This window comes from Malaya genurostris, chromosome 3, assembly GCF_030247185.1.
Source record: "Malaya genurostris strain Urasoe2022 chromosome 3, Malgen_1.1, whole genome shotgun sequence".
Lineage (NCBI taxonomy): Eukaryota > Metazoa > Arthropoda > Insecta > Diptera > Culicidae > Malaya > Malaya genurostris.
In genome coordinates this window covers 203,514,959-203,541,457 of record NC_080572.1, presented here as the reverse complement: position 1 = coordinate 203,541,457, position 26,499 = coordinate 203,514,959, and the positions used below count along the sequence as shown (strand labels likewise).

General features: G+C 36.8%; 1 protein-coding gene across 1 annotated transcript in view; it reads left to right on the top strand.

The window, feature by feature from the left end:
• LOC131435973 (cadherin-23) overlaps window positions 1–26,499 on the top strand; it is a 59,810-nt gene continuing 33,311 nt past the window's right edge. Inside the window, exon 1 of the mRNA XM_058604294.1 lies at window positions 1–1,034. Coding sequence (XP_058460277.1) covers window positions 827–1,034 — 208 coding nt within the window. The 5' untranslated portion in view covers window positions 1–826. The remainder of the gene's footprint in view (window positions 1,035–26,499) is intronic.

Genomic DNA, 26,499 nt, shown 5'->3' with positions numbered 1-26,499 from the left:
GGTAGACTCAATCCGTGAGCAACCTTTACCGCGATAAGACGTACGGTCCGGCTGCAACGCGTGCTGCACAATACAAGTGATACCTTCCTGCCATCCCATTTTGCTGTTACCTGGCCCCTGAGGTTTGGGAACGATGTACAGCGACTAGGAAAAGAAAGATCATTTCTCATCTGTGGAGTTCGTTCGGAACGCGATGTGTGAAGGTGAAGTGGTGGGCTTTCTTTGGCTCTCCGTTTGCCACCGTGTTTTCTGTCGTTTCATCGTTTGGAATGCGATCGGAAATTTCGTACTGGCCTAGTTTCACTCTGGATTAGGTTCTGCATCCGGGATCGAGTTGGGGCGAAGAGCTCGGTTGGTTCTGTGGTTCTTCTGAAAGTGGTGAAAGTAACAGAAGATTGCAATCGACCAAAGTGTATAATTAGAAATTGGTCGAAAATTAAGTTCTCAAAATTGGATAAATTTAGCAGATAGAGCAAATTAAGAGAGAAAAGTTTAAGGAATCGAATCAGCGATCGCAGCAGAAAGGCAAAGTTGTGCAACGTAAACCGTTTTGTGGTGTCCAAGAACTGGTGTTCGTGTTAGTGAAGCAATTCAATGGCTGCTGGTAGAGAGCTGACTGCAAGAAAATGCTCAACGAACAGTGACTAAAGACGGGTCACTTTGGGTTAGTCAGCACGATTTTCTCTCACGCTATCGAAATTTGCGCATCAGTGAGAAAGCCTTCCCCTTTTCGGACAAACGATAAATTCTGCTGGATCGAGCAGCTCGAGAAAACCACAACTTTGAAACAGTGCAAAAGACGTCATCGGAAACCATTCGAGTTGCGATGACGAGGTTTAAACTAACACCTCCAGCAAGGATGGTGATCCAACGACTGGTTTTTGCATCCGTATCGATTTTGCTGATTCTAGTCGAACCGGTTCGCTGTCAGATCATCAACCGAACACCGCACTTTATTCCTAGCTCCGGAGACATGTCTCGGTTTAGTCTGCCGGAAAATACACCGGTTGGAAGTGTCGTTTACCAGCTGAGAGGTGAGTTCATAAGATAAGACTGGGGGTATTCACTTTTATTTTCCTGCAAAGATCTCGATCGGGTTGTTTCAAAACGAACCTCACACCTGTCCTGTTTTTTTTACCTGCATGTTGCGTTCCGGTCCGGCTCCTTTCCTAAACTAGAAACACATCGGACGATTCTACTGAATGGTGCTATTTCTTCTTAGGTATCGAGCTCCGGTTTTTCAACTTTTGCTTCCCTCATAGGAAGCTCGTGGTTTTCTTCTTTTCTTTCTACATCCACTCAACTCAACTCCCCTAGCGACTACACTCGACCCATGCTCGTTTACTACGGTCTGTCGAGTAATCGACCTTCGGAAAAAGAATTGTAACTTGGCTCTAGAGATGATTCAAGAAACAAAGAGGCACAAAAAATTACATCAAATGTGATTGCCACGCTTTGACGAGCGTATTCCGCAACTTTCTCGGTTGGAATTTTTTCGCCATTCGGTGATGTTTTCACAACAAATGTCTAGATTTTTGTTGCTTGGGTGAAAACGGTACGAATATATAAGCAAAATGTATGACAGTTTCCAACAACTAATCGAAAAATCATGATGACAAAATACGAATAGTCACACGGTGTGTTTTACCATTTTTAATAAATATAAAAAATAGGTATAGAATTCGCTCAAACTTTAGAAAAATTTTCCGAGGCCGAAGGTCATAAACCATTCGATTCAGCTCGAAGAACTGAACGAATGTCCGTGTGTGTGTTGCCAACTAAGAGGTCGAGATCTCAGAGATGGCTGGATCGATTTTGATCAAACTAGTCGCAAATGAAAGGTCTCCCCGTCACCCTGAACGATATTGAATAGTTTTGAGATCGAATGTTTACTTTTTGAGTCATACAAAGTTTTATGTCAAACCTTTTGACAATATCTGTCACAATTGACCTTGAAAACGAAATATGTTTTTAGACTTAGATTTCGCACGGTAATAGCTATCCAACAAGCCATAGATTGTTGAAACCCGTCAATTTTAAACGGAGATATCGATATTTTTGTGTAAGCAACTTTTCGCCTTATTCTAGTAGTAGGAATTTTGAGCGCTGTATGATAAAGCAATGCTTGGGAGCAACGTGAAACAAGATTTTTATACTGTTACATACAATTGTTTCTAAATACCACAAAGACAGTGTACAGCATCCTTTTTCATGACATTTTGCCTCGGACCGATTTTAGCACGGTTCGTTTTTGGCAATATAATATTTCGAATATTGAAAGCAATTCCATAATTATATTGATTTAAACTACTTACAGCAATAAATGCTGGAAGAACATAACACCCATATACCATTCGAATCAGTTCGTCGAGATCAGAAAATGCGTGTGTGATCAATAATTTCACTCAATTTTCTCGGAGATGACTCAACCTTTTTCTACAAACTCAGATTCATATGAAAAGTCGCATGCTCCTAAACAAGGTTCCTGAATTTCAATTTGATCCGACTTCAGGTTCCGGAACTACAGGATGATATGTGAACGTAACGTAACTCATTTTTTCTCGACGAAAGCTGAACCGATCTAAGATTCAAATAAAATTTAGGAACCATTTAAGATTCCAATGAAAGGTCTTGAAATCCGATAAAACATCTTGCTTTTTAGTCAGATCCGACTTCCGGTTTAGGAAATACAGGGTGATTAGTATAAAAATGTCCATTTCACATGAATTAATCAGGTTTATCAGTCCCTTTCCCCTAAATCCCCCACCTTATATCTCCTAACCACTCCCAAATCCCTATCACAATCTGATACAAACCCGTCGAACGACCATAATTAGGTTAAAACCGAGGGTAAATAAACGATATAAATCAAATAATCAAGTTTTCGGATTAGCAGATTCAGATAGTCGATAACTAAATAAACTTATTTCAGTTTTAGTGGAATTCAGTTTTCGATTCTGAAGGTACCCAAAAATGTAATTCGCACTACGATTTTTCAAAGACTACACTGATGTTCAAACATTTTGAATCAAATGTAAACTATACAGCTCCTCAGGTGAACTTAACTGATTTCGGCTACACCGATTTTCGTATTCCGGTTCCAGTATTGAATCGTTTCTCAAGGCTCAATCGTTTTCTCAAAAAAGGGCAAATCGAATAAAAAAAAATCACCACTTTCTCTGCATACCATTTTTGAACGACTTTGCTGTAATGACAGCTTGTCAAATCTAGCCAAAACATTACGGGATGGTCGTGGGATCAAATGAATGGCAAAATTCGTTTTTGGAGACACTCTTTTCGGTATAGTTCCAATGTCATTGTCTTATTTGTAACGAAAACTTTCGTTTTTTGCCACAGTTGCAAATACCCTGCCAAATCAAAAATTTTCTTGTAAATTTGTCGGCAAAATCAAATTTAAATTTGGCTGGAACATCCTCCCGAGCCGTTGTCAAGTAAAATTTTTGACCTGGGATTTGCCCGAAGTCAGCCTTGACATAGGTTTCATCGTCCATCAGAAGACACCCGTCGAACTTGGTCAGCACCTGGTCATATAGTTTCCGAGCACGAATTTTGACCACACTATTCTGTTTTATGATCCGATTTGGCTGATTGCTAGCTCGGTACGACTTGATTCCTTCCCGAAGTCGAGTAGATGCAAAAAAAAACAATGGATTTTTCAAATAACTGTGCACAAATTTTTCCCTTCTTTCGGCTTCCATGTTGATTGTTTACAAAGTACAGTCGATTTGCGGAATGTCAAAAATCATACGTTAAGCTGACAAAATTCCCGACACGTGGGCGCCAAGAACTTCCAAATTCGTCCACCAGGAGCGCCACAATATGAGCAAAAGTTTGTTCCAATTCTAAATGAAGCAAGCTTTATTACTGACATTCTGCTTAAATTTTTTGTAAATCAATTTTTTTTTTAAATTTGTCAAAATTTCTTTAATTTCACTAGGCACAAAGGGAAAATTTTTCCTGAAATAAAAACTTTACTCGAAAAAAAAGTTTCTTTTGTGTAAAATTTTTCATTGAACACCCACTGAGAACGCGGTTAGATCCAGTTGGGTATTGAACGTCTGTTGAACAACATGCCGAACGAAATACTCGTTCTCTTTTTTGGAACGGTTTGTTGTTGTTTTCGTTCCTACAAAAATAGTTTGAAAGTTGAGTATTTTCTTCATATAAAAGGAAAATGTGTTGTTGTTCTACGCGAAGTAGAAGTATTCTATAGGTAGGTAGTGTTTATTTTAAAAATAGATAATTACAACCATCTAAAATTCTCCAGTAAAACTAATCCAACGAGGCTCCAACTTCTCATATTAAAAAAAAGGGCTCAACAATGGCCTCCTGTCTGCCGGGTTTGTTGAACGAAAAAAAAACTGGCAACCGGTTCAATGGTCTGTTTCAAAATCGGCAGACTATAGTCCCGATTCGGCCTCCCGTTGGACGATGTATTGGATTCGTGGGACCAACGGGTTGCAATGGTTCAACGTATCGGAGCAACGGAGTTACTAGTTTAGAGTGTAATGTTTACATGTTTCGTTGCAAACTGTCGTGTAATTATTGCGAAGGCTTCCAAGCAAGAAGTACTTCAACAACAAATGTTGTGCGCGTTTGTGGAAAATCCAGGCCAGTCCCAAAGGTAGCTCACCTTGATCAAAACGTTCCACCGTGTGGCGCACTCAGTCACCCGATTAGATTTTTTTATCGCACCACATTTGTCAGTGATATTCTATCAAATTTTCAGCTTGATACCTGGACTTTTATTAAAGTTACGCATCTGCGATTGTACGTGTCCTCAAATTTTTTACAATTTTCAAAATAGAATTGAATTTGCAACAACGAGTTTGCGTTAAATATTGCGTTAAAAACGGTTTCAATGATGCGGCGACATTGCAAATGTTAGAAGAATGTTTCGGTAACGATACTCTGAAGAAAACAGTCGTTTATCAGTGGCACGAACGCTTCAGAAGTGACCGTGAGTCTGTGAATGATGATGAGAGAAGCGGTAGGCCATCGGCATCGAAATCTGACGAAAACATCAACAAAATTAAAGAATAGATGACCGTAGACCGCTAATTGACTGTTAGGAGTATTATTTGGGCGGTATGAGACGTTTATGTGAAGCAATTCACCGAAAAAGACCAGATTTGTGGGCAAACAACTCGTGGATCTTGCATCACGATAACGCACCGTCACACAATACCATCGTCTCCGTGAACATTTGGCTAAAAACGAAACGAATACCATTCAGTAACCACCGAATTCACCTGATTAGGCTCCCTTCGACTTTTTACTATTCGGTCGACTCAAAAAACTATTCCGTGGAACGCTTTTCAGCACGGGCGTTCTGAAAAAATCGCAGATGGCTCTGATGGCCATAACGAAGACTGAATATTGAAAAAAAAATTTCTAGGATTGGATCCAGCCCTGACATAAGCGTGTTGCAGTCGATGGGGAGTACTTTGATGGAGACAATATCGATTTTGGTGAATAGCCTTATATTTTTAATTTCCTGAATAATTGCCGGGAACTTTTTCGATCAAGGTAGTAGTTGGGAATCGAAAATTCCCGTGTGATAAATCGTTCAGGAAGACCCGGACGACCCAGCGGCGAGCTGGTGGTAGAACAAAAGCGAAGAAAAAAGAAGTATTGCTTCCAGCACAATCCGAATCTTTTGACTCGGGACGAATCCTAAAAGGTCAAATCGTCCGTTTGTTTTATCCATCAGGTTATTAGGCGGGTCAGATGTCATGTCTTCAAGATAACGAAGGGGTCTAACCGAATCAATGAACAGAATGCGGTGACAAAATCCCGCGGAATCCCAGTAACTGTAACACGAGTTTGTGCAGACAAAATGAATCAAAATGGACGACGAACACCAAACAGATCCCCGACCTAGAATTTCTCGGCGGTATGTTTCACCTGGATGTTCCGTAGAAGTTTGGGAAGGTAAAGCTCTAATAATTTGCTAAGAACTACATAGTGTGGCAAGGGATCTGTGGATGCACTAGAAGCGCCCGTTGCTCAACCTTTGGTGCCACAAAAGTAACTGTCTGTTTTGGCCAGAACTGGCAGTTACCCGAAGCCGTTGATGGAGTCAACGATTTTGTTGTTGTACCGAAATAAAAACTTGCCATAATTGGGTGATTATGAAGGGAAAACGTTAGAAAATGGGTCTTCTAAAACGACTCAAATTATAAGGAAAAAGTTGATGAGAGTGCGGCTCAAGTGTGGTTTATGACGTAAGGCATGGTAAATTTTGGTCAATCAGTAGCCTTGGAAAGACAGACTTACTAATAATTGCTACTAGATATAACGTTAGTGAGAAAATGTAAAGAATTGCTCCAGAGAATGAACTCGAGTTGGCAATCTTTACCAATACAGGAACATTATTTTTACCAATCTCTGGATGTGATGAAGCACTGATCAGAACACAACCCGAATTTATATAGCTTCGTACATGTTTAGACCTTGCACTGTCGGAAACTGGATTATTATCATACAATGTGATATAAACCTACCACATTGATTATCATCCGCCATTAGTGTATGATAATAAGGCTAAAAAGAGACCTACTAATTTGATACATTCTACTCCATTCCATACCAAAAATCGATTTAAAAAGAAAACACTGGTATAGTGTATTGGAAATTGATGTTCGATGATGATGATACGCACAATCGCAGATGTACTCAATACAGCGTAACTTTTACAAATGTCCAATTATCAAGCTGAAAATTTGATAGATTATCAATGACAGATGTGGCGACCTAAAAAAATCTCATCGGGTGACAGAGCGCCACATAGTATTCTGGTGATTCTGGGAACTTTTTGATAAGGGTAGTGAAACACATTTCACTTTCAATTAATGTAACATTTTAAAATAATGCAAAATTTTAAAATCAATAGCTACGTTTATTGAAACAAGACAGGTAACTGCTGGGACTGTGTCATTGCTGAATTGTAGCTTTGACACCTCATTATTACGTTCAATTTTCCGATTGTACTGTGTATCATTGATAAGCTTCGAAAATGATAGTTTCAATTAGTTGTGCCAAATGTTAGCCAATCATATTAGAAAAATTATTATTATTTTAGTTATTTTGCGAACGCGGGATTTTCCGTGTAATTGCATTCTGGTCATCCAGCTGTTAAAGTCACTTTTGACGTTTTGTTCAGTCTTTGATCGTTGACAATCAATCGTAGATTGGTTTACACCAGAACAACGCTCCCAAATTGTGAAAATTTATTTCGAAAACAATAGTTTTAGTCGTGAAACGCACCGAATATTGCATGATGTTGGTGACATTTGTAACATTTTTGATTAAGTGGGTTTCACTCGATGAACAAGCCCAAGAGTTCTCGTTTGATTGACTTTAAAATTTGACAAAACATTCTTGATGTTTTATTATAACAAAATACTGAGAAAAGATTGATTTTTTGAAAGTGTTTGACCCTACCCGCCTCTTGAAAAAGAAAATTGATTCCTTCGATTTTTTAGACAGTAAACTTTAAAGCTGGTTTAATCGAAAGCACGTGTCCATCGTCTTTTAAACAGTGATGGCATTTCATCAGAGTGATACACGCTGGTGTAAGATTTATGTCTACACAGGGGATGCGCGAAGCGTACATCACACAGAAAGGAAAGCGTACTTCTTCTCAGTGTCGAATAGACAAGCGATAGCGCTGGCCTTGCCATGACAATCTTTTACGCAGCAAGGAAAAGCTAAATTTTAACGATAAATTGCGCTTTTGCTGAATATGCGTGCCAAACGCTTCTCTTATGCGAACCGTACACAAGAGTGCTCACCGGCGAGCACACTTCGGTGAAAATATTTGCATCAGAAAATTTTAGAGCTGTGTTCTAGCAGATTGGTGTGATCCAGTGCTAGAGTTGAAAGTAAATAAACTGGTATTCTCATGATGCGTTCACACTTTATTTAACAGTGGTGTATATGTGTGAAAGAGAAGAGCTCTCGTTGATGTTGTCAGTGCGAGGGGATAAATTATACTTGCTCCTCGTCACATAAAGTTTAAAAGTTTTCACACACTTTTCTATTACTAAAGGATAAAGTCAGCTAACAAACTAAATTTTTCAGGGGTTGTATTCAAATTTATATCGAACAAGCGAAAGTCAAATTGTTGCTAGTACTATCGAAGAAAAAAAGTAAGTTTATTTGTAAAAAATAGTAATTATAGTTAGAACTATGGCTCCTCTTCCGACGCGTGCTTTTTGCAAAGACTTTCTGCGAACACTTGAACTACTTGAACGGTTCGTTTCCCAAAAAAAATTACACCAAGAAATAGACATTGGAGAACAAATTACACAAATCAATAATGATAAAAAAAATAAAACGATTTAATATTTAACAATAATTCTTGAACATTACATAAGCAATTTAACACAACCCATATCCTATGTTTATTACTTCGGCGTCCCGCCGGGCAGTCTTGCGATATTTCACTGGAACCTTAGTCATGATTGATGTAAAATGTGTGAAGTATGTTTCAACTTTTTCGTAGCCTTGACGATCAGTTACTCTTGCGGTTTATAATCGATGGCCTTATTCAAGTAATCTGTATTTTCAGCATCATTGATTTACATGTAGAAAAAATTTCACTGGCTGGCATTAGTCACCACCCGGTCGTACAGCTAAATGTGTTCGAACCTAAACTATTAAGCAGCTCAGAAGTACAACTGACAGATCGTACAGCGAAGAGAGAGAGAGTAACGTTCGTCATCTTTTATGATCGCTGAAAAGGAGAGAGTAAGACATTGAAACCGCTCGAAATTAGCATAATACAACACAAATCGATGTGACGATACCGGTTTTCTGTATGTTTGGCGGATTGAAGCTTGCAACGTCCGAAGGAAAGAGGAAACATATCAGCTTCCAGGAAACCAATCCTCAAACAATGTGAATCACTTTCGTTTGCTTTCACTGAATTGAATATCGGAGATATTTTAAGAATGTCGAACGTGATTGTTTTATTGTCATATCGAAAAAAAATCAAATGGTTTTACAATTTGCTAGATGCAATAGCATCCCGATTCACATAACCGTACCTATATAATGTTTCTTTCAGTCCGTTTGTTCACGTTAAGTGAAGTGAAGTTTTTTCTAAGAGATTGGATCATCCTTGTTGCGGGTAATAAAATCATCAGAACACTTTGCTATTGCTGCTCATCATCAGTCACTCAATCAACTCATCAACGATACTCGTAATGACAAAAATCATGCCATTGAACAAGTAGCTTGCTGAACATTGAATTCATTACGATATTTCAATGTCATTTCAAAACTCAACTCCACACCATTGCTGCAGGTTTTGCATTTTTCTTTCTCTCTTTCGTATGTTTTGTTTACTAATCTAAAACTCAATAAGTAGCTCCCCTCCGTATATGACTGACCGAACATTTGCTCCTTTTTTTTTTGCAATTCATTTATGTGTTTCCCAAAATATCTCATCTTGATGGCCTTCGAGGGCGCGAAAAGTTTTCGTGCTCACTGTACATAGTGGTTTCCCAAGCTCGACTTTGACTACGTATACAAAAATAAACAACAGACAGCGCCCCTAAACTACTCACAAGGGTTTGCTCCGTTAAGCATGAAACCGTTCATTACGTCACTTTTACCAGTTAGGTTTTGGATTTGATCGACTATGGTTTGGCTTTCTTTTCTTCTAGTAAGCTAGGTGATTTTTTTCAACTAAGACGGTCTGCAAACACATTTAATTTATTTCATAATTGAAAAGATCATCAGGAGCGCTTTTTTATCACTTTTGGCTAAGAACTACTTTCAGTGTTTTCTTGTTTTGCCTTTCTCACAATCACTGTGAAAACCGACTTTTTAACCGAGACCCAGTGGGCCGAATGTCACACATCATTCGACTCAGCTCGACGAACTGAGCAAATGTCTGTGTTTGTCCATGTGTGTGTATGTGTGTATGTATGTAATAAAAATATTCACTCACTTTTCTCAGAGATGGCTAAACCGATTTTCACAAAATAAGATTCAAAAAAGGCGTTAAATACTATTGAATTTCATTTGGATCCGACTTTCGGTTCCGGAGTTACATGGTAATATGTGAAAATTGCAAAAAAAGTGTGCACTCAATTTCCTCTAAAACGGCTCAACCGATTTTCACAAACTAAGATTCAAATGAATGGTCTTACAGTTTCCTATAATTTTTATCTGGATCTGACTTCTGTTTCCGGAACAAAAGCGTGATAAGTGAAAAATTACCAATTCCACTCGTTTTTTCACGAACAATGGTCAAAAACAGGAACAAATGCCATAAAACTGTCAGATACATTTTTCTAGTTTGAAGAGTTTGTTAGTATGTGGGCAAAAAAACTTAATTCGGTACACCTGGTCCCCCCTTTTTCTGTTCCGAAATCACCGAAAGTAGCGAAGGAAAATTCCAAAAAAAAAACTCACTTCGATTTCTCTGCGATACTTGAACCGATTTTCACAAATCTTGATTTGAATTAAAGCTCATATTATCTTTAAAGCTACTGTGAAATTTCATCCGGATCCGACCTCCGGTTCCGCAGTTACACTAGGTGGATTGAAACAGGTTTTATGATTTATTTTTGGAGCAAAAGAGAGCTAATGTGCTAAGCTGCACTCTTAATAAACTTGTAATTTTGTCTTGGCAGCTTCAAACCCCACAACATTTGAACCCACAGAAAAAAATATCCAACTCATACTTTTTATAACAACTTTTCATGTCTTACAAAATAATACTGATGTCCAGAACTAATGCTAATCACTTCAGAGTCAGGATTTCAAATTTCGTTTTACTAATAGAACGTGGTTTAATTAATATTACGACATATTTGTAAATCTAAATAGTACTAGTAGAAGAAATGCGGCATCTCGCTTCCGTAACGATTAATATTGATGTTTCAGATCCTTGAAGTCATCTTCGCGAACAGGTAGTAAATTGTGATCTATACTCAATCGAAGATGATAACTCGGAAGATTTGAAAGGCAAACACGAAACTATTGCAAGTTGCAATTTGGAACATTATTTATCCGGTTAGGCGTCATTCATTAATTACGTAACGCCAAATTTAAAAAAAAAACACCTCTCCCCCAGGTCACAATTAGTTTATTACCCTCCTGAATGATTAGGTAACATATTTTGTCAACCCCCTCGGTCTACTTTGATTATTTTTTTTTTAATTCTATTCTATTCGACGCCTTCCTCAAAAATGTTTAGATCATTTTGAAGCACAAATCTTTTTGCAAAGCTTGAAACTTTGCTTAAGAAAATGCGATGAAGCTTTGCTTGAAAATAACAATGTTGCTTCAACTGAACAAAGCTATTAATGTTATATACATTCAATTGGTTAATGTGTGCAAAACAAATAAAGTGATATTATTTTTTTGAGTTTTCGCGCAACGGCTACTTTAGAGTTTTGCAAATTCCCTAAGATTGTAAATTTCCCTTTTAAAACCATCACGTTTACGTGCGTTCGTGCCAATCCGTCACAACAAGAGCAACAAATATTATTCGTTAGCATCCGGCGTACGACCGTAACTAGGTTAAATCCAAGTATAAATAAACGATATAAATTAAAAATAATTCATTAGCATCATAAAATGCTGCCGAAAATACGTTTAATGAATAAACTTTTGACTATGAAAAACCAAAACATCACGTCTAGTTTAAATTCAATCACATAATTTTAAGGCAAAACAAAGTACGGAGCATTGTAGAGTTTCTACAAACTTGATCTCGAGGAACGTGACCAAAATTTGTTTCGATAAGTACAATGTTTTGCAAAGATTGGACTGAAATTTGGAAAAATTTGGGAAACAAAGAGAGAGGCCTGTCTTTGCCAATAAGGAATGGCTATGCAACAACCACGAAAACCAACTTTTGAGCAGAGTCGAAATCGCATGCATGTGTGTGTGTATGTAACAAAAATAAGCACTCATTTTTATATGAGATAGCTTAGCCATTTTTCACAAATTTTTTTCGGATCCCACGTTGACTCATTTGATTTTAATAAACTTAGAACCGCATGAAAGGCCTTTTAGATTGCTATTGATTTACAGGATTAAGACTGTGAAGTAGCAATCAGCACGCAGTAACAAGTTTATAACAAAAAGCAACATTCGTAACAAACGCTGATGCAAGTCTGGTCTCTTTAGTTTTTAAAATAACAATATTTTCTAACAAGTATCGAAGAGCGAAACAGTTTGGATATAATTCTGTTATGAACTTTAATTCTTTTCATGTCAAACATTTTCGTAACACTCGAAGAATATTAGAAATATTTTTGCATAGACAGTTCATAACACAAGGGGTGTACCGATAGTAAGTAGTTCGCACAGTTCAATATAGGTGGAACTAGTGTCCCACGAAAAAAAAATTTTTAGAAGAATTTACTCAAAGTGTCATGTCTGTTAGTCTGTGCTATAAGTTTGCGAAAATCGATTTGGACATCTTGAAGAAAAGTTAGTGAGATACTTTTTGCAGTTTTCAATCACCATTTCCAATTCTTCCGAAACCGGACTCAGATGACCGGAATAGCCGAGGTTGATTCGTTTGCCAGTAACAAATATGACATAAAAAATGGAACAGTTTTGAACCTAGTTAAACCTAGACCTACTATCCCATGCTTTATTTAATTAAATTAAATTAAATTAAACGAAATTTAACAAACGAAGCGAACCAGCGTTTCTGTTACTTCTGCATATTTAAGTCAAGCAAAACAGCATGAATAAGCAGCATAAAACAAGCAGGATGATTATTATTATTATTATTATTATTATTATTATTATTATTATTATTATTATTATTATTATTATTATTATTATTATTGTTATTATTATTATTATTATTATTATTATTATTATTATTATTATTATTATTATTATTATTATTATTATTATTATTGAAATCACTACACAACTGACACAGTATTATTATAATTGAATATATTTTTTCAAATAAATTTGAATTCAATGCCATTCGTTTATTCTTTCGGTCGCCTCTTATCATGGAATAGCTAGAATTATTATCAACCGCAGCACCGTCTTTTAATAATATCACACACCAGTAGCAGACATCCGTAACCGTTTCGATTTCTTTATAGCGTGTACAAAATAGAACAAAGCACGCATCGTTCGTTTTTTGTTTACGTCTTCTTTCGGTGTTGTACATATTGTCAATCTACATGACCATTTGAAAACTTTGACGCTCATCACCCTGTAACTGCAGAACTGGAAGTCGGATCCGGATGAAATTTAAGAGTAGATTTAAAAATAATGTCAGCTAATACAAATCAAGATTTGTGAAAATCGGTTCAAGCATTGCAAAGAAATTGAAGTGAGTTCTATTTTTGGAATTTTTCTTCACCACTTACGGTGCTTCCGGAACTGGAAAGGGGGGGACCAGCAATGCCGAATTAAGTTTTTATGCCCACAAACTAACAAGATCTGTAAACTAGAAGAATTCATCAGACAGGTTTATGACATTTGTACCTGTTTTTATTATTGTTCGTGAAAAAATACGAATGAAATTGGTAATTTTCCACTTATCAAACTTTAGTTCCGGAACCCGAAGTTTGATCCGGATAAAATGTTCTAAAATTTGTTAGGAAACTATAAGACCTTTCATTTTAATCTTAGTTTGTGAAAATCGGTCGAGCCGTTTTAGAGAAAATTTAGTGCACGCTTTTTCTGTAATTTTTACATATTTTCATGTAACTCCGGAACCGGAAGTCGGATCCAAATGAAATTCAATTGCAGGCTATAGCACTATTAGACCTTTCATTTGAATCTAAGTTTGTGAAAATCGGTTCAGCCATCTTTGAAAAAAGTGAGTGCATATTTTTTTCCATTTTTTTTGTACATATCATCCTAGATCTCCGGAACCGGAAGTCGGATCGAGATAAAATTCAATAGCAGGCTATGAGACCAAGAGACCTTTCATTTGAATCTTAACTTGTAAAAATCGGTTCAGCCATATCCGAGAAGTCGAAATCTGGGCATTACATTCCTTTTGTGGAATTTGGCCTTTCTTTTGCAACAGACTTCGCAGCCGATTCTTAGAGTACAGAATCATTGCATGGCTAGTACTAAGAATCCTTCCAGGTCGGGGCTCGAACATACGACAACTGACTTGTAAGACGTCTTATGCATTGAGCCGCCAACCCGGGAACCCGGACCATGTTCGAGAAAAATGAGTGCATATTTTTGTCACACCCGCACACACACACACTCACACTCACACAAAATAGCAATTTAAAAAAACTAGAATATAATTCTACAGATTCGAGTCCCACATCGCACAGTGGGAAAAAATCTATGAAAACCCGCAAAGAATTCTGTAACTCATGAACTAATTGAGATAGGTAAACAAACTAAAGCGTTTCTTATGTAAAAATGTCCATAGAATTCAATGGAATATTTTACAATGGCCGCACGAGTCGCAATCCTGTTCGTTTTACCCCAAATGTACAGCAGTTTTGGGGTTTCCTATAACATTCGCTCTGTAACTTGAAAAGAACTCGAGTGCGGTATTCTGGAATAGCCTACTTTCATGTAAAAAAGTCTGAAGAATCAATTAGAAGAACCCACACTGGCCGCACGAAACGTTTTGGTGGCTATTTTACTGTAAATCGTCCTTAAATCTTGGTAAAACATCTTGCAAGTACGCTAAATCTAGCTTATCCCATGAGTTTAACAGAGTTATTAAGTTATTACTCGATTAATTATTCCATTATCAGTATTAATTTTTTTCAAACTATTCGGTAAGTTAAATATTTCAATATTAGTTTTAAACTAGTCGATAAATTTTTTTGTTGATTACCTGGCTTATTGAACGATTTCTCGTCATGATTATCATTTAAATCATGATCGTATTGAACTTCAAAAATTGCATCAAGATTGACAGCTATCGTCAACAACTCGTTCTGATTTATAATTACTCATGGCTTGGTGATGCATGTCTGTGAACAAAGGCCACAAGATGAGATTGAAAATATTACTACAGCTGTGCCGCATTCTGTTCGATTGAGTTGTCTATTATTTATTTTGGAGCTGAAAATGACCAACTGGAGTTAGTTTCAGTGAATTTCACTCTCCCGCGGACATGAAACCTCTTCATATTTCGCAAGAGCAGATTGCGAATGTTCAAATGATTTTTTTCTTTGAATCTAATGTAACTAAAATTAATTTAACAGTAATCGAAATAACAATTTCTTGTTAACACAAAAGTCAGTGACTGAAGCGCGGCACATGCTGAAAAAGGGTTCGTAAATCCATATTTAGTTCTGGTGTAGGTAACTCAGAAGAAAAGAATACGTTCGAAAATAACGATGATGAATATCTAATAGTAGCAATCGTAAGAGCTAGGAGCAATTAATTCGAGATTGACGTAGATCTGCCACTAATGCTACCTTGCAAAAAGCGCAACGGACACATAGCCAGTCGAAATCAATCAGTTTTCAAGATAATCTTACGTTATATTTGTTTTGATTTTGTTTTGTATTAAACATATTCTACTGTTTCAAATCCATAACTTGTTTCATGACTGTTGATTTACACGTGAAAAGCTCTATTCTTCTTACCCCGAACACCTAATGAAAACGTACCCCGAAAATAAGTTACACCATTACTAGCGAAACATAGTCGGATCATACAATCCGTGAAAATCGGCTCATCTGCTCATTCATTGGCACAGCCGTTTAACATAAAAACACCTATTAGCTGTGTTTATGCAACTGTGGAATAAATCAAACGAAACGCTAACTCTTCAACAATCAACATGGACCAGCTAAAATATTGGTTGAATCAAATTTTCCGCTAAAACGAAATGAAAAAATATAAATGCTGTTGTTCGTCAGTGGATCAAATGCTGCGCCGCACAACTTCCAAATCACCTTCAGCTGCCGCTTTTCTCAAGCCACCTTACGAAGGTACATCCAATAGATCTCTGTGAGACACATCGCACATAAAAGAAGCATCTCACGTAGAAACTCTCAGATCTTTGGTATTTCAATTTTGCTCTCTCCACACACAAAAAAAAACAATCGACCAACAGGTGAAAGCGACGAACCTGAACCTCTCATTAGCATCCAACGTTGGGATCTGTTTGAAAGTTTGAAAGTTATTGCTACATAATAAGACGGTTGCTGTTAGCACCATTGTATTTCCGCTTTGTTTACTACTGCCTACTCGGTCAATCGACCCAGTTTTAGTTCCCGCCAGCACTTGTGTTTGACAACCAGTCCCGTATTGCGTTGGAAAATACTATGCAATACTGCAATAACCGTCCCAACAGCAATGCATTCGCACTATCGCAAATAGGAAAAATTTTCCGGACCGTTCCAGAAGCGAGTGGTCCGCAATGGTTTGCGTCGGAGCCAAAATCCTAAAATCAAACACCGGGCGTGCTGCGCGAAAACAGTGGACACTTTTACTTTTGGGGTGATTCCGAAATACCTACGGCGGAGAGAGCGTTCGCGAATTGCCGAAATACGGCGCTGTGAAAGTCCAATCTCTCTCGAGATGCATTTGACGGTAGGATTTGTGTTCGAGAGAGTATTAACCTAACGAAAAATGAGTGAAACCAACGGCTTTAATGTACTGCACTTGATGCATTATCAGTTCCAAAAACACATTTCCATTTCAATTCTCGATTGGGTTTTTACGATCTTGTTTCCACCCAAGTGCAGCATCTGACTGTAAAATTTTTAAATTTGTAGAAGTAAAATATTACTGGTGGTGTACGTGTTATGTAAAAAGATTTAGGTGTTTGATACTAATCCGATTCCTGCAGCTTATATTTTGTGATTTCTAGACACATACTTCACGTTACTTCAGGGATCCCATTCATAGTGGTCCTGAAAATAACCATTCAAGACTGCGATGGAATTTGATACTATGCTATTCAAAATCATGAATGTTCTTACTTTTATTTACGTTTCGTCTTAGACTCGTCAGTGCAGAGCAACTGAACTGCTTAGAGCGAACTTAAACAGTTCTACTTGAACCGCTAAGCAGACGTAAGGTTCATGCTATTTGCAAAACACTTTCTGATTGGCACCGAAATGACCATACCTGAATCGGCCAGTATTAGCCGAAAATAATGTTTTTCGTTCGACACGTCAGCAAAGACATGGTACTACGTGACGAACTGAGCAAATGTCTGTGTGTGTATATGTGTGTGACAAATATTGTCACTCACTTTGCTAGGAGTTGGCTGACCCGATTTTCACAAATTTAGATTCAAATAACATGTCTTATGGTCCCATACAAAGTTCCTGATTATCATTTGAATCCGACTTCCAGTTTCGGAATTACAGGGTAATATGCACCAGAAATGTGAAAATAATATAACTCACTTTTCTCGGAGATGGCTGAACCGACTTTCACCATCTTAAATTCAACTGAAAGATCTTAAGATGCCATAAGAATATACCAATTTTCATTCAGATCAAAGCTCTGGTTCGAAGGTAGGGTGCTTAGAGTAAAAATATCGATTTCAAGAATATTTTTTTATAAGCTACCTCTTTATATTACCTACCGAATTTCTCTAGTTTACAGACCATGAGAGTCTGTAATCAAATAAACCATTGATAGTCCCATAAATGATTTTCTGAATTTTATCCAAGTCCGACTACCGGTATAATTTTTACAAAAACCAAATCGTCATAGAGTATCGTAAAAAAATTTGTAGGTCATATTAGTGAAGTACCGACAATAGTAAGCAAATGTGATAAAATGGAGGTCACTTAACGTTCTCACATATGATTGAATAGATTTTCATGTAACAGAAATCTTCAAAACTCTTTTCTAAACTCTTTCAAATTGTAGTATTTCAGGGAATTCCTGCTACAAAATATAGCAGAAAATGAATAATATGAGAATCGTATCATTACACCACTAGTTGGATTAAAACAGGTTTTGTGTTTTGTGTAAACTTAGCGGTGTCTTTGAGAAATATTTATTCGAAAACAATTTTTAGAGAAATTCGGATGCCCTGGAAAGTATCGTTTAGACTGTTAGTGATGAAAGATGCTGATCATGATCATCCAGCGCATCATGATCGAAGTCATCCTGCGTTTTCCTCGAATTTCGACGAACTTCGATGAATACGTATCTCGTGAGAGGCAAATGGCGCATAAAACTAAATTCGCAAATGATTCACTTGCTGATGTGCACAGTAACCTTCCTTTCGGCTTTAACGAACCGCTCAAAGTGCAAGACGGATCGAAACTTATTCTTATTTTGTGAGTGGGCTTTTCTTAAATGCAAACGCAGACATTGGAGAATACGAAATTCCAAAGACACCCGTGAGCTTAATTATAGGCTAACTGCATATCTCGAAATAGCGATTAAAGCGACACCTTGTGAGGGCTGGCGTCGTCAGCGTGGTACTCTGTTATATCCTTAGCCATGGTTTTACAAGCTAAACTCGACTATTTTCATTAATAATATTTGCATAATCAGATGAAGTATGAGCACGGTAAAATTCCTTAGTAAATTGTTGAGGAAAGGAATTAAATAAGGAAGAGCGAAATTACAATGGGTTTCTCCAGGGAACTGTTTTGCGCACCAATAGCTCGCTAAGACGCGAAAATTTGTGTTATCCCGTTTTTTAGGTATCTTTACTTCGTGTCGATTCCCTTAATCGAGGGTAGGGTCTAACACTTTTGAAAAATCATTCATTATTTTCTTTATATTTTCTTATAGTAACACATTTTAAGAATATTCTGTGAAATTTTCAAGCCTATTGGATCGAAACCCTAGAAGTTATGGACCTTTATCTATGGCTCTCATTCTGCAAAGAAACAAGAGCTCGGCGCACAGACAATAGATTTCTACTTCGATTGACTTTGACACTTGACAAAACATTCTGAAAATGTTTCATTATAATAAATCATAAAAGAAAAAATATGATTTTTTGAAAGTGTTAGGTCTTACGGGCTCCCTGAAGTAATAAATTGCTTCCGTTGATTTTATAGACAAAAAAAAATTTAAACGCCTTTTTCTCCAAAGCAGGTTTTGAAAGTCCGTGTCCATCGTCATTCAAAAACTACTGCACCAATCTTTTTCAAATTTTGCCCACACTTTCTACATATTTAAAATAGACCCCAACGTTTTCCTTTTCGTTGTTTGTTACTTTGGAGAGGTTTTACAGCTACAAAATAGCGGATTTTTTTGTGAAAAATCGTAGTTTTCGCTTTGAACAACCACAAAAAATTAAAAAAAAATCAAACAGAAACATTGTGGTCTAGAAAAACTTCTACTCTAACTATACTGCGTTTATTTGTTCACTTCTGATTAGTCTGCGCTGAGATACAGTGGACACCGCAAATCATGATTTGTAAGAAGCGTCTCTAAAAATACCTCTTCACCGACTTATTTCTCAATATTTTTTCACGAAAAAATTACTAAACGTTGTTCGAATGATGCTTTTTATCATGCAAAAAATTTGAACGAAAATTCTGGAAAACAATCGCAAAAATGATGATTTTTTTCATCGTTTTGACCCTTAACCCTTAAGGAAACTCGCGTACAAAAACGATTAACCACACCTAATCTCACTACATACATTTGAATACTCTTGCATCAATGTTTCAGCCTTCTTCTATAGAGGGTAATAGCATTACAGAAAAAAATGACTTTTGATCGAGCTCGATCAGACGACAAGCTCGACGAGATCGGAAAACGTTTCTCAGTGTTTGTGTGTGTTGAAGGCTGAACCAATTAAAATAATCTTAGATTCGTTTGAAAGCTACTATTGAGTTATTGGTGAAGTTTGAAGATCAAATGGCTATCCTTACCGGTCCCAGAGAAATGATGATATAAGTGACGTAAACGACAAGTCAGTTTTTATCTACCAGTAATTGTTTTATTTTAGACTCGTTCGTTATCATTTGTTTCAGATAGAAATAACGAAGGAACATTTTTACACCTCCCAAGAGGTTTTGGGAACAACTAAGGAAAAACTAACGCATATTAGAGTGATACGTTTAGTAACGAATCTTAAGACACTCATTTCTAGAAGTGTATTTTCATATTTATTTAAGGCCTGATCACAGTGAGTCGCGTGAAAATTGTGAATCCACCACGTGATTACCTCAATTCCCTTTTTCGTCTGTTTGTTTAAGAAAGTTATGATGGAAAAACTACATTTTGGGAGCCTCATATCAATTATGTTCCTTATATCGACATCGATGCATTTTAAAGGGCCCATGTGTTCGAACAATTTTCTTGTAGTAACATGTTTTATAATTCTTCAAAAGGCTTGAATTCACTACCAATGTATGCAAATTAAAACTTATAACTCACTTCTAAGTCGATTAATGACAACTTCGATTTTATTCAAAGAAGAAGACAGTTCCAAAGAAGAAGACAGTTTTTCTGAATGCAATGAAGTCCCAAAATCAACCTCTGAAACTCAAACAGAAAACGTATTTTGATGAGGTTGGGACCACTGAGCACTCTGTTAAAAGTGAATGGATTTTTGGTTTTGAAACTATGCAATCCAATTATTGCAATTACAAAAAACTGAGCATTTTGACATCTAACTATGTATAACTTAAAAAATAAACATCAAATCGCAAAACCAATCTGTTGCGTATTGGCTGACGAGAAGACCTTTCATTGGCGATTAGTCTCGGCATCTCTGAGATCTTGACCTCTTTGTGAACAACACACACACACGATCATTTGCTGAGTTCGTCGAGCTGAACCGGTTGGCCCTCCGGGCATCGGGTATTTTCCCAAAATTCGTGCGAATCCTATACTTAATTTTTTATATTTACAAAAATATTGTGAAAACTCATTAAAAAAATCTGGTTTTTGCGGATAATACGAACAGAAGCGTTTAAAATTCCAGTTGCGTGTATGTAAATGAAGAAAATAGAGACCATTGTAAACTTTGAAAGCTATCACACTTAGTTGGTCATTTCATAAACTCGATGCAGCGCACCGCGCTGGAGACGCTATGCGCCACTTAGTGGCGCTTCCGGAGCTGCGCAGGTAGCCTATACGAAACTGTCGTCTCTGCTAGGGGAAACAATGGTGATGGCTTTGGAATCAGAGAAAGTTAGACATTGTTTGGTTTAATTTCCGGTTTAATCTAGTAGAACCGAGGCTTAGAAATATTTCCAAGCAAGAAGTTTAATAATATCGAAAATCTGTTTGAAATTGTTTGATCTGTAGATGTTCAAAACCAAAAAAATGTTCAAAGAAAAAAATGACTTTTGATCGAGCTCGATCAGACGACAAGCTCGACGAGATCGGAAAACGTTTCTCAGTGTTTGTGTGTGTTGAAGGCTGAACCAATTAAAATAATCTTAGATTCGTTTGAAAGCTACTATTGAGTTATTGGTGAAGTTTGAAGATCAAATGGCTATCCTTACCGGTCCCAGAGAAATGATGATATAAGTGACGTAAACGACAAGTCAGTTTTTATCTACCAGTAATTGTTTTATTTTAGACTCGTTCGTTATCATTTGTTTCAGATAGAAATAACGAAGGAACATTTTTACACCTCCCAAGAGGTTTTGGGAACAACTAAGGAAAAACTAACGCATATTAGAGTGATACGTTTAGTAACGAATCTTAAGACACTCATTTCTAGAAGTGTATTTTCATATTTATTTAAGGCCTGATCACAGTGAGTCGCGTGAAAATTGTGAATCCACCACGTGATTACCTCAATTCCCTTTTTCGTCTGTTTGTTTAAGAAAGTTATGATGGAAAAACTACATTTTGGGAGCCTCATATCAATTATGTTCCTTATATCGACATCGATGCATTTTAAAGGGCCCATGTGTTCGAACAATTTTCTTGTAGTAACATGTTTTATAATTCTTCAAAAGGCTTGAATTCACTACCAATGTATGCAAATTAAAACTTATAACTCACTTCTAAGTCGATTAATGACAACTTCGATTTTATTCAAAGAAGAAGACAGTTCCAAAGAAGAAGACAGTTTTTCTGAATGCAATGAAGTCCCAAAATCAACCTCTGAAACTCAAACAGAAAACGTATTTTGATGAGGTTGGGACCACTGAGCACTCTGTTAAAAGTGAATGGATTTTTGGTTTTGAAACTATGCAATCCAATTATTGCAATTACAAAAAACTGAGCATTTTGACATCTAACTATGTATAACTTAAAAAATAAACATCAAATCGCAAAACCAATCTGTTGCGTATTGGCTGACGAGAAGACCTTTCATTGGCGATTAGTCTCGGCATCTCTGAGATCTTGACCTCTTTGTGAACAACACACACACACGATCATTTGCTGAGTTCGTCGAGCTGAACCGGTTGGCCCTCCGGGCATCGGGTATTTTCCCAAAATTCGTGCGAATCCTATACTTAATTTTTTATATTTACAAAAATATTGTGAAAACTCATTAAAAAAATCTGGTTTTTGCGGATAATACGAACAGAAGCGTTTAAAATTCCAGTTGCGTGTATGTAAATGAAGAAAATAGAGACCATTGTAAACTTTGAAAGCTATCACACTTAGTTGGTCATTTCATAAACTCGATGCAGCGCACCGCGCTGGAGACGCTATGCGCCACTTAGTGGCGCTTCCGGAGCTGCGCAGGTAGCCTATACGAAACTGTCGTCTCTGCTAGGGGAAACAATGGTGATGGCTTTGGAATCAGAGAAAGTTAGACATTGTTTGGTTTAATTTCCGGTTTAATCTAGTAGAACCGAGGCTTAGAAATATTTCCAAGCAAGAAGTTTAATAATATCGAAAATCTGTTTGAAATTGTTTGATCTGTAGATGTTCAAAACCTGACAAGTTTTTGTACGATTTTATTTTCCATATTTTGAACCCGCACCACTACACAGAAAATAACTTCATAGTCCTACGTCAAAAACTTCCACCAGTTTTAAAACGTGCAAGACTAAAAGTTTGTCTCTTATTTCTCCATCCTGGCCTACAGTGCAATATACTTCGTGAATTATTAGATACAACATATCAAAAACTTGTTTTATTCAATAGTGCAATGATGCCTTCTTCATATCACTATATTCAGAATACTTCCGAATAAGAGCAAGAAAGTTTGTTTAGCCAGAAACTAGCATGATCTACTAAATAAAAATAATGTTGAGCCAATTCAGTAGGATTTTCCGTTTCCTTGCATCGTCATCCTAAAACACTGCTCAAAAGTTCAAACTAACTTCAACATGTAATTTAAGAACCGGAAGTTTGATGCGAATAAATCTCAATAGTAGCTTATGGAACCACAAGAGCATTCATTTTAGCCTAAGTTAGTGAAAATCGATCCAACTATCTCTGATATAGTGAAGTGAGTTCCGCTTAGGTGATTTTAACCACTAATTCCAATCATTCCGAATCCTGTAACTGGGAACTGATACAAACGAAGTCGGCTCGTTTCGCCAGCAAGTCATATAAACTACAAATTTAACCAGTTTTGAGGTGAATTTAGGAAAAAATACGTTTTTTTGCGTCACCACTCTAAACTACGGCTCACAATTCAGAACAAACTGCAAATCCTATCGGGTTGTGTGAACTATTGACGTAGGACTACACAATTCGTGTTAAAATCACTCGTAGCATTTGTTTTGAATAGTAAGATAGCTATATTTTTATGTTTCATATAATCTTATTATTGTGAATGCAATTTTCGATAATAATTGTTTGAGAATGTTCGATACCTTTTGAGAGAACCGTTCAGTTTGTTCGTAGCTCGTTCATCCAGCAGTCCAGTGTCATGCTGCATTTTTCTCGAATTCGAAGAAACAGCAGAACTTCGATAAAAATGTATCTCGTGCAAACAAAACAAATACATAAACTGACCAGCCGCTGATGTACATAGCAGCTTCTTCAACGGCACTAACGAAGCGCACAGAGCGCAAACCGGTTTGATACTGATTCTTGTTTGGCAAAGGTTTTATGTCATTGCCTCTCATATGAGGCGAACGGCGCATAAAATAATTTCGTAGAAGACTCCCTTGCCGATGTGCTCAGTAGTAACCTTCTCTACGACAGTATCGAACATCACAGAGTGCAAATCGTATTGTGTAAGCGATTTTTTTAAATGCGAACGCGCACACATTAGAAAGCGGAAATCTTATGGAAATCGTGAACTTATGAACAAGAAACTGTCGTCTTTATTAGGGGAAACCATGAGTATGACTTGGGAAACAAAACTATGGGTCATTGTTCGTTACTAATTGTAGTAGAATGTGTAGAACTATTTCGAAGCGGTAGGTGTAATGATATTATAAATCTGTTTTAAATTAATTGAACTGTAGATGTTCACAACCCGACTACTGTTTGTACGTTTTTATTTTCCGTATTTCGAATCCAGAAACCAAGACGTCAAAACAAAAATACCTTTTTGCGAGTTAAATGAATTTCAAGTCTCATTTTCACTAAAAATAATGTAACAGTTTTTTACAGCTCATACTTTCTCTACATAGCGACAATAATTGCCGAAGACACCAAATCAATCGGAGTTGCCTTTCTCTATTTTACCTTTCTCTATAGAAAGGTAATAGAATTGCTGGAGAACCCGACTTCCGATCAGGGCTCCGGAGACCCTTAGAATGCGTATAAAAAATTGGATCGAATTAAAAAAATGCAAAAATTTAATTTAACAAAAAACCTTGATATCCAGTACAATTGCTCTACTTGAGCATTCTTTTCGTTACGAATGCGAATTTCACATCAGTCTTTTGGTACAATAAAAATCGACGACCAAATACGTCCACACCAAATATCAGGATTTTTAATCTAATTAAGATTGCACCAGTAGCCATGTAATTTTTATGTATATGGAGGGCTTTTTCACATATTAATAGTAATTTTCTCACATTTCCAAATATGAACAAACGGTACATAAACATTGACCTTAACTTTGAAAATTCGCTTGTTACACAAAATTGAAGCTAATGTACGTCGTGATAATTACTTAACAATCGCTAATTAATTCCACATGCATACGACTACGCTTGCTCACTAAGCGGCATTAGAAGTGTGCTACGCGAGCATAAACCGTTTCTTCAGGTACTCATTCGATGAACTGCCAGCGTCGATTGATGAACGAGTACGAACTGGAATAGATAAGCTAGAGTGTATTGCAATTTGCCGACATTGTTCCTGGTATCGATTAAAGATTGATACGTCTTCTAGAACACTGAAACGAATCTTCTTTCTTATGAAAACAAAGTTGTTAGAAGTGCAGCTTTTCATCTTGATTATTACAAGAAAAAAAATCCGACATAACTTAACTATGATCTGCATCTGGCGGCGATCAACGAGTAACTAGTCGACATTTAGCCATATGCGGCGACATAGCTCGGTAAGTAATGAGAAAAACAGCTAAATGCACTTTCATTTTTACATTCATCACCCATACTCGATACTGAACCGCAGCCCCCTTTGGAAGCCTGTACATACTCCAGTGAACCAGTTTCTCATGACATTTGGCTTTTTTGTACTTGAAATGTGTGCGAGTCCATAATGTGCGGCGCTGAAAAGTGCTCACGGGCGTGTGTTTGCTCGTGAGAGGTGATCGAGAAGCCTTTGGCCTTCAATCAGTTCAACAGCCGAGTAGCTGCAAGATCCCGTGGAGTATTTGTTACAGTTATGTAATGGGCGCTAATTAGTTTATAAATTATTCATACTATCGTGCGCATGAATGAAATAGTCATATGATTTAATGGTTAGTTAGCTGTCGATCTGTAATAGATCATAAATATTTAATGTAACAAGCCTGTACTCTTCATATGATCAGGAAAATCATGCATTTTTTTCAATTAATCCATAAATAGTTAATTTTATCGTTATAGAAATTTGAAAACTATATTATTTTTCTCAATTATGCATTGAAAAATCAGAACCATTTGTGAATCAAAGTGATAGTGCGCACGTAAGACAATTGATTTTAAAAATTACAAAGGTCACATGAACCTCCGGGACTGGAAGAACGCAAAACACTAAACAGTGCAAGTGTTTAACGTTATACTCTCCTCAATTTGAATGATTCCTTCGGCCCATAGTTTACCATTTCAGGTAAAAGTGTTCGTTTTTTGTGGTGTAATAATAATGTAATTGGTTCGTTGTTTCTGTAGTCGTAGAAGAATTTTCCTTGGAGTTGTCGGAATTCTCAAAGGAATATATTATTGATACATACAAAGGACATATTTCACTAACCTTATGCGTAATACGAGTGTTATTACTTATGTATTTGGCCCAAAAATTAAAACAGTAGGGAAAGATGCTCGGTTGCCGGCACCCCACGTTACTTTTGACAGAAAGCAGATAGCGTCATTCCGACAAATATCGTGTGTATGGGTGTGTGTAATAGCAGCACGTTCTCTTTGTGCCGAATACCAAAGCAAACAGACGATTGTACTTTTTGCTGCGTTTAAAATAAACTTTAATTGCGTGAAAATCAACACAAAAATTGCGTGAAAATCAACACAAAACTTTGTTTATAGTATCATAAATTGAAAAGCATCA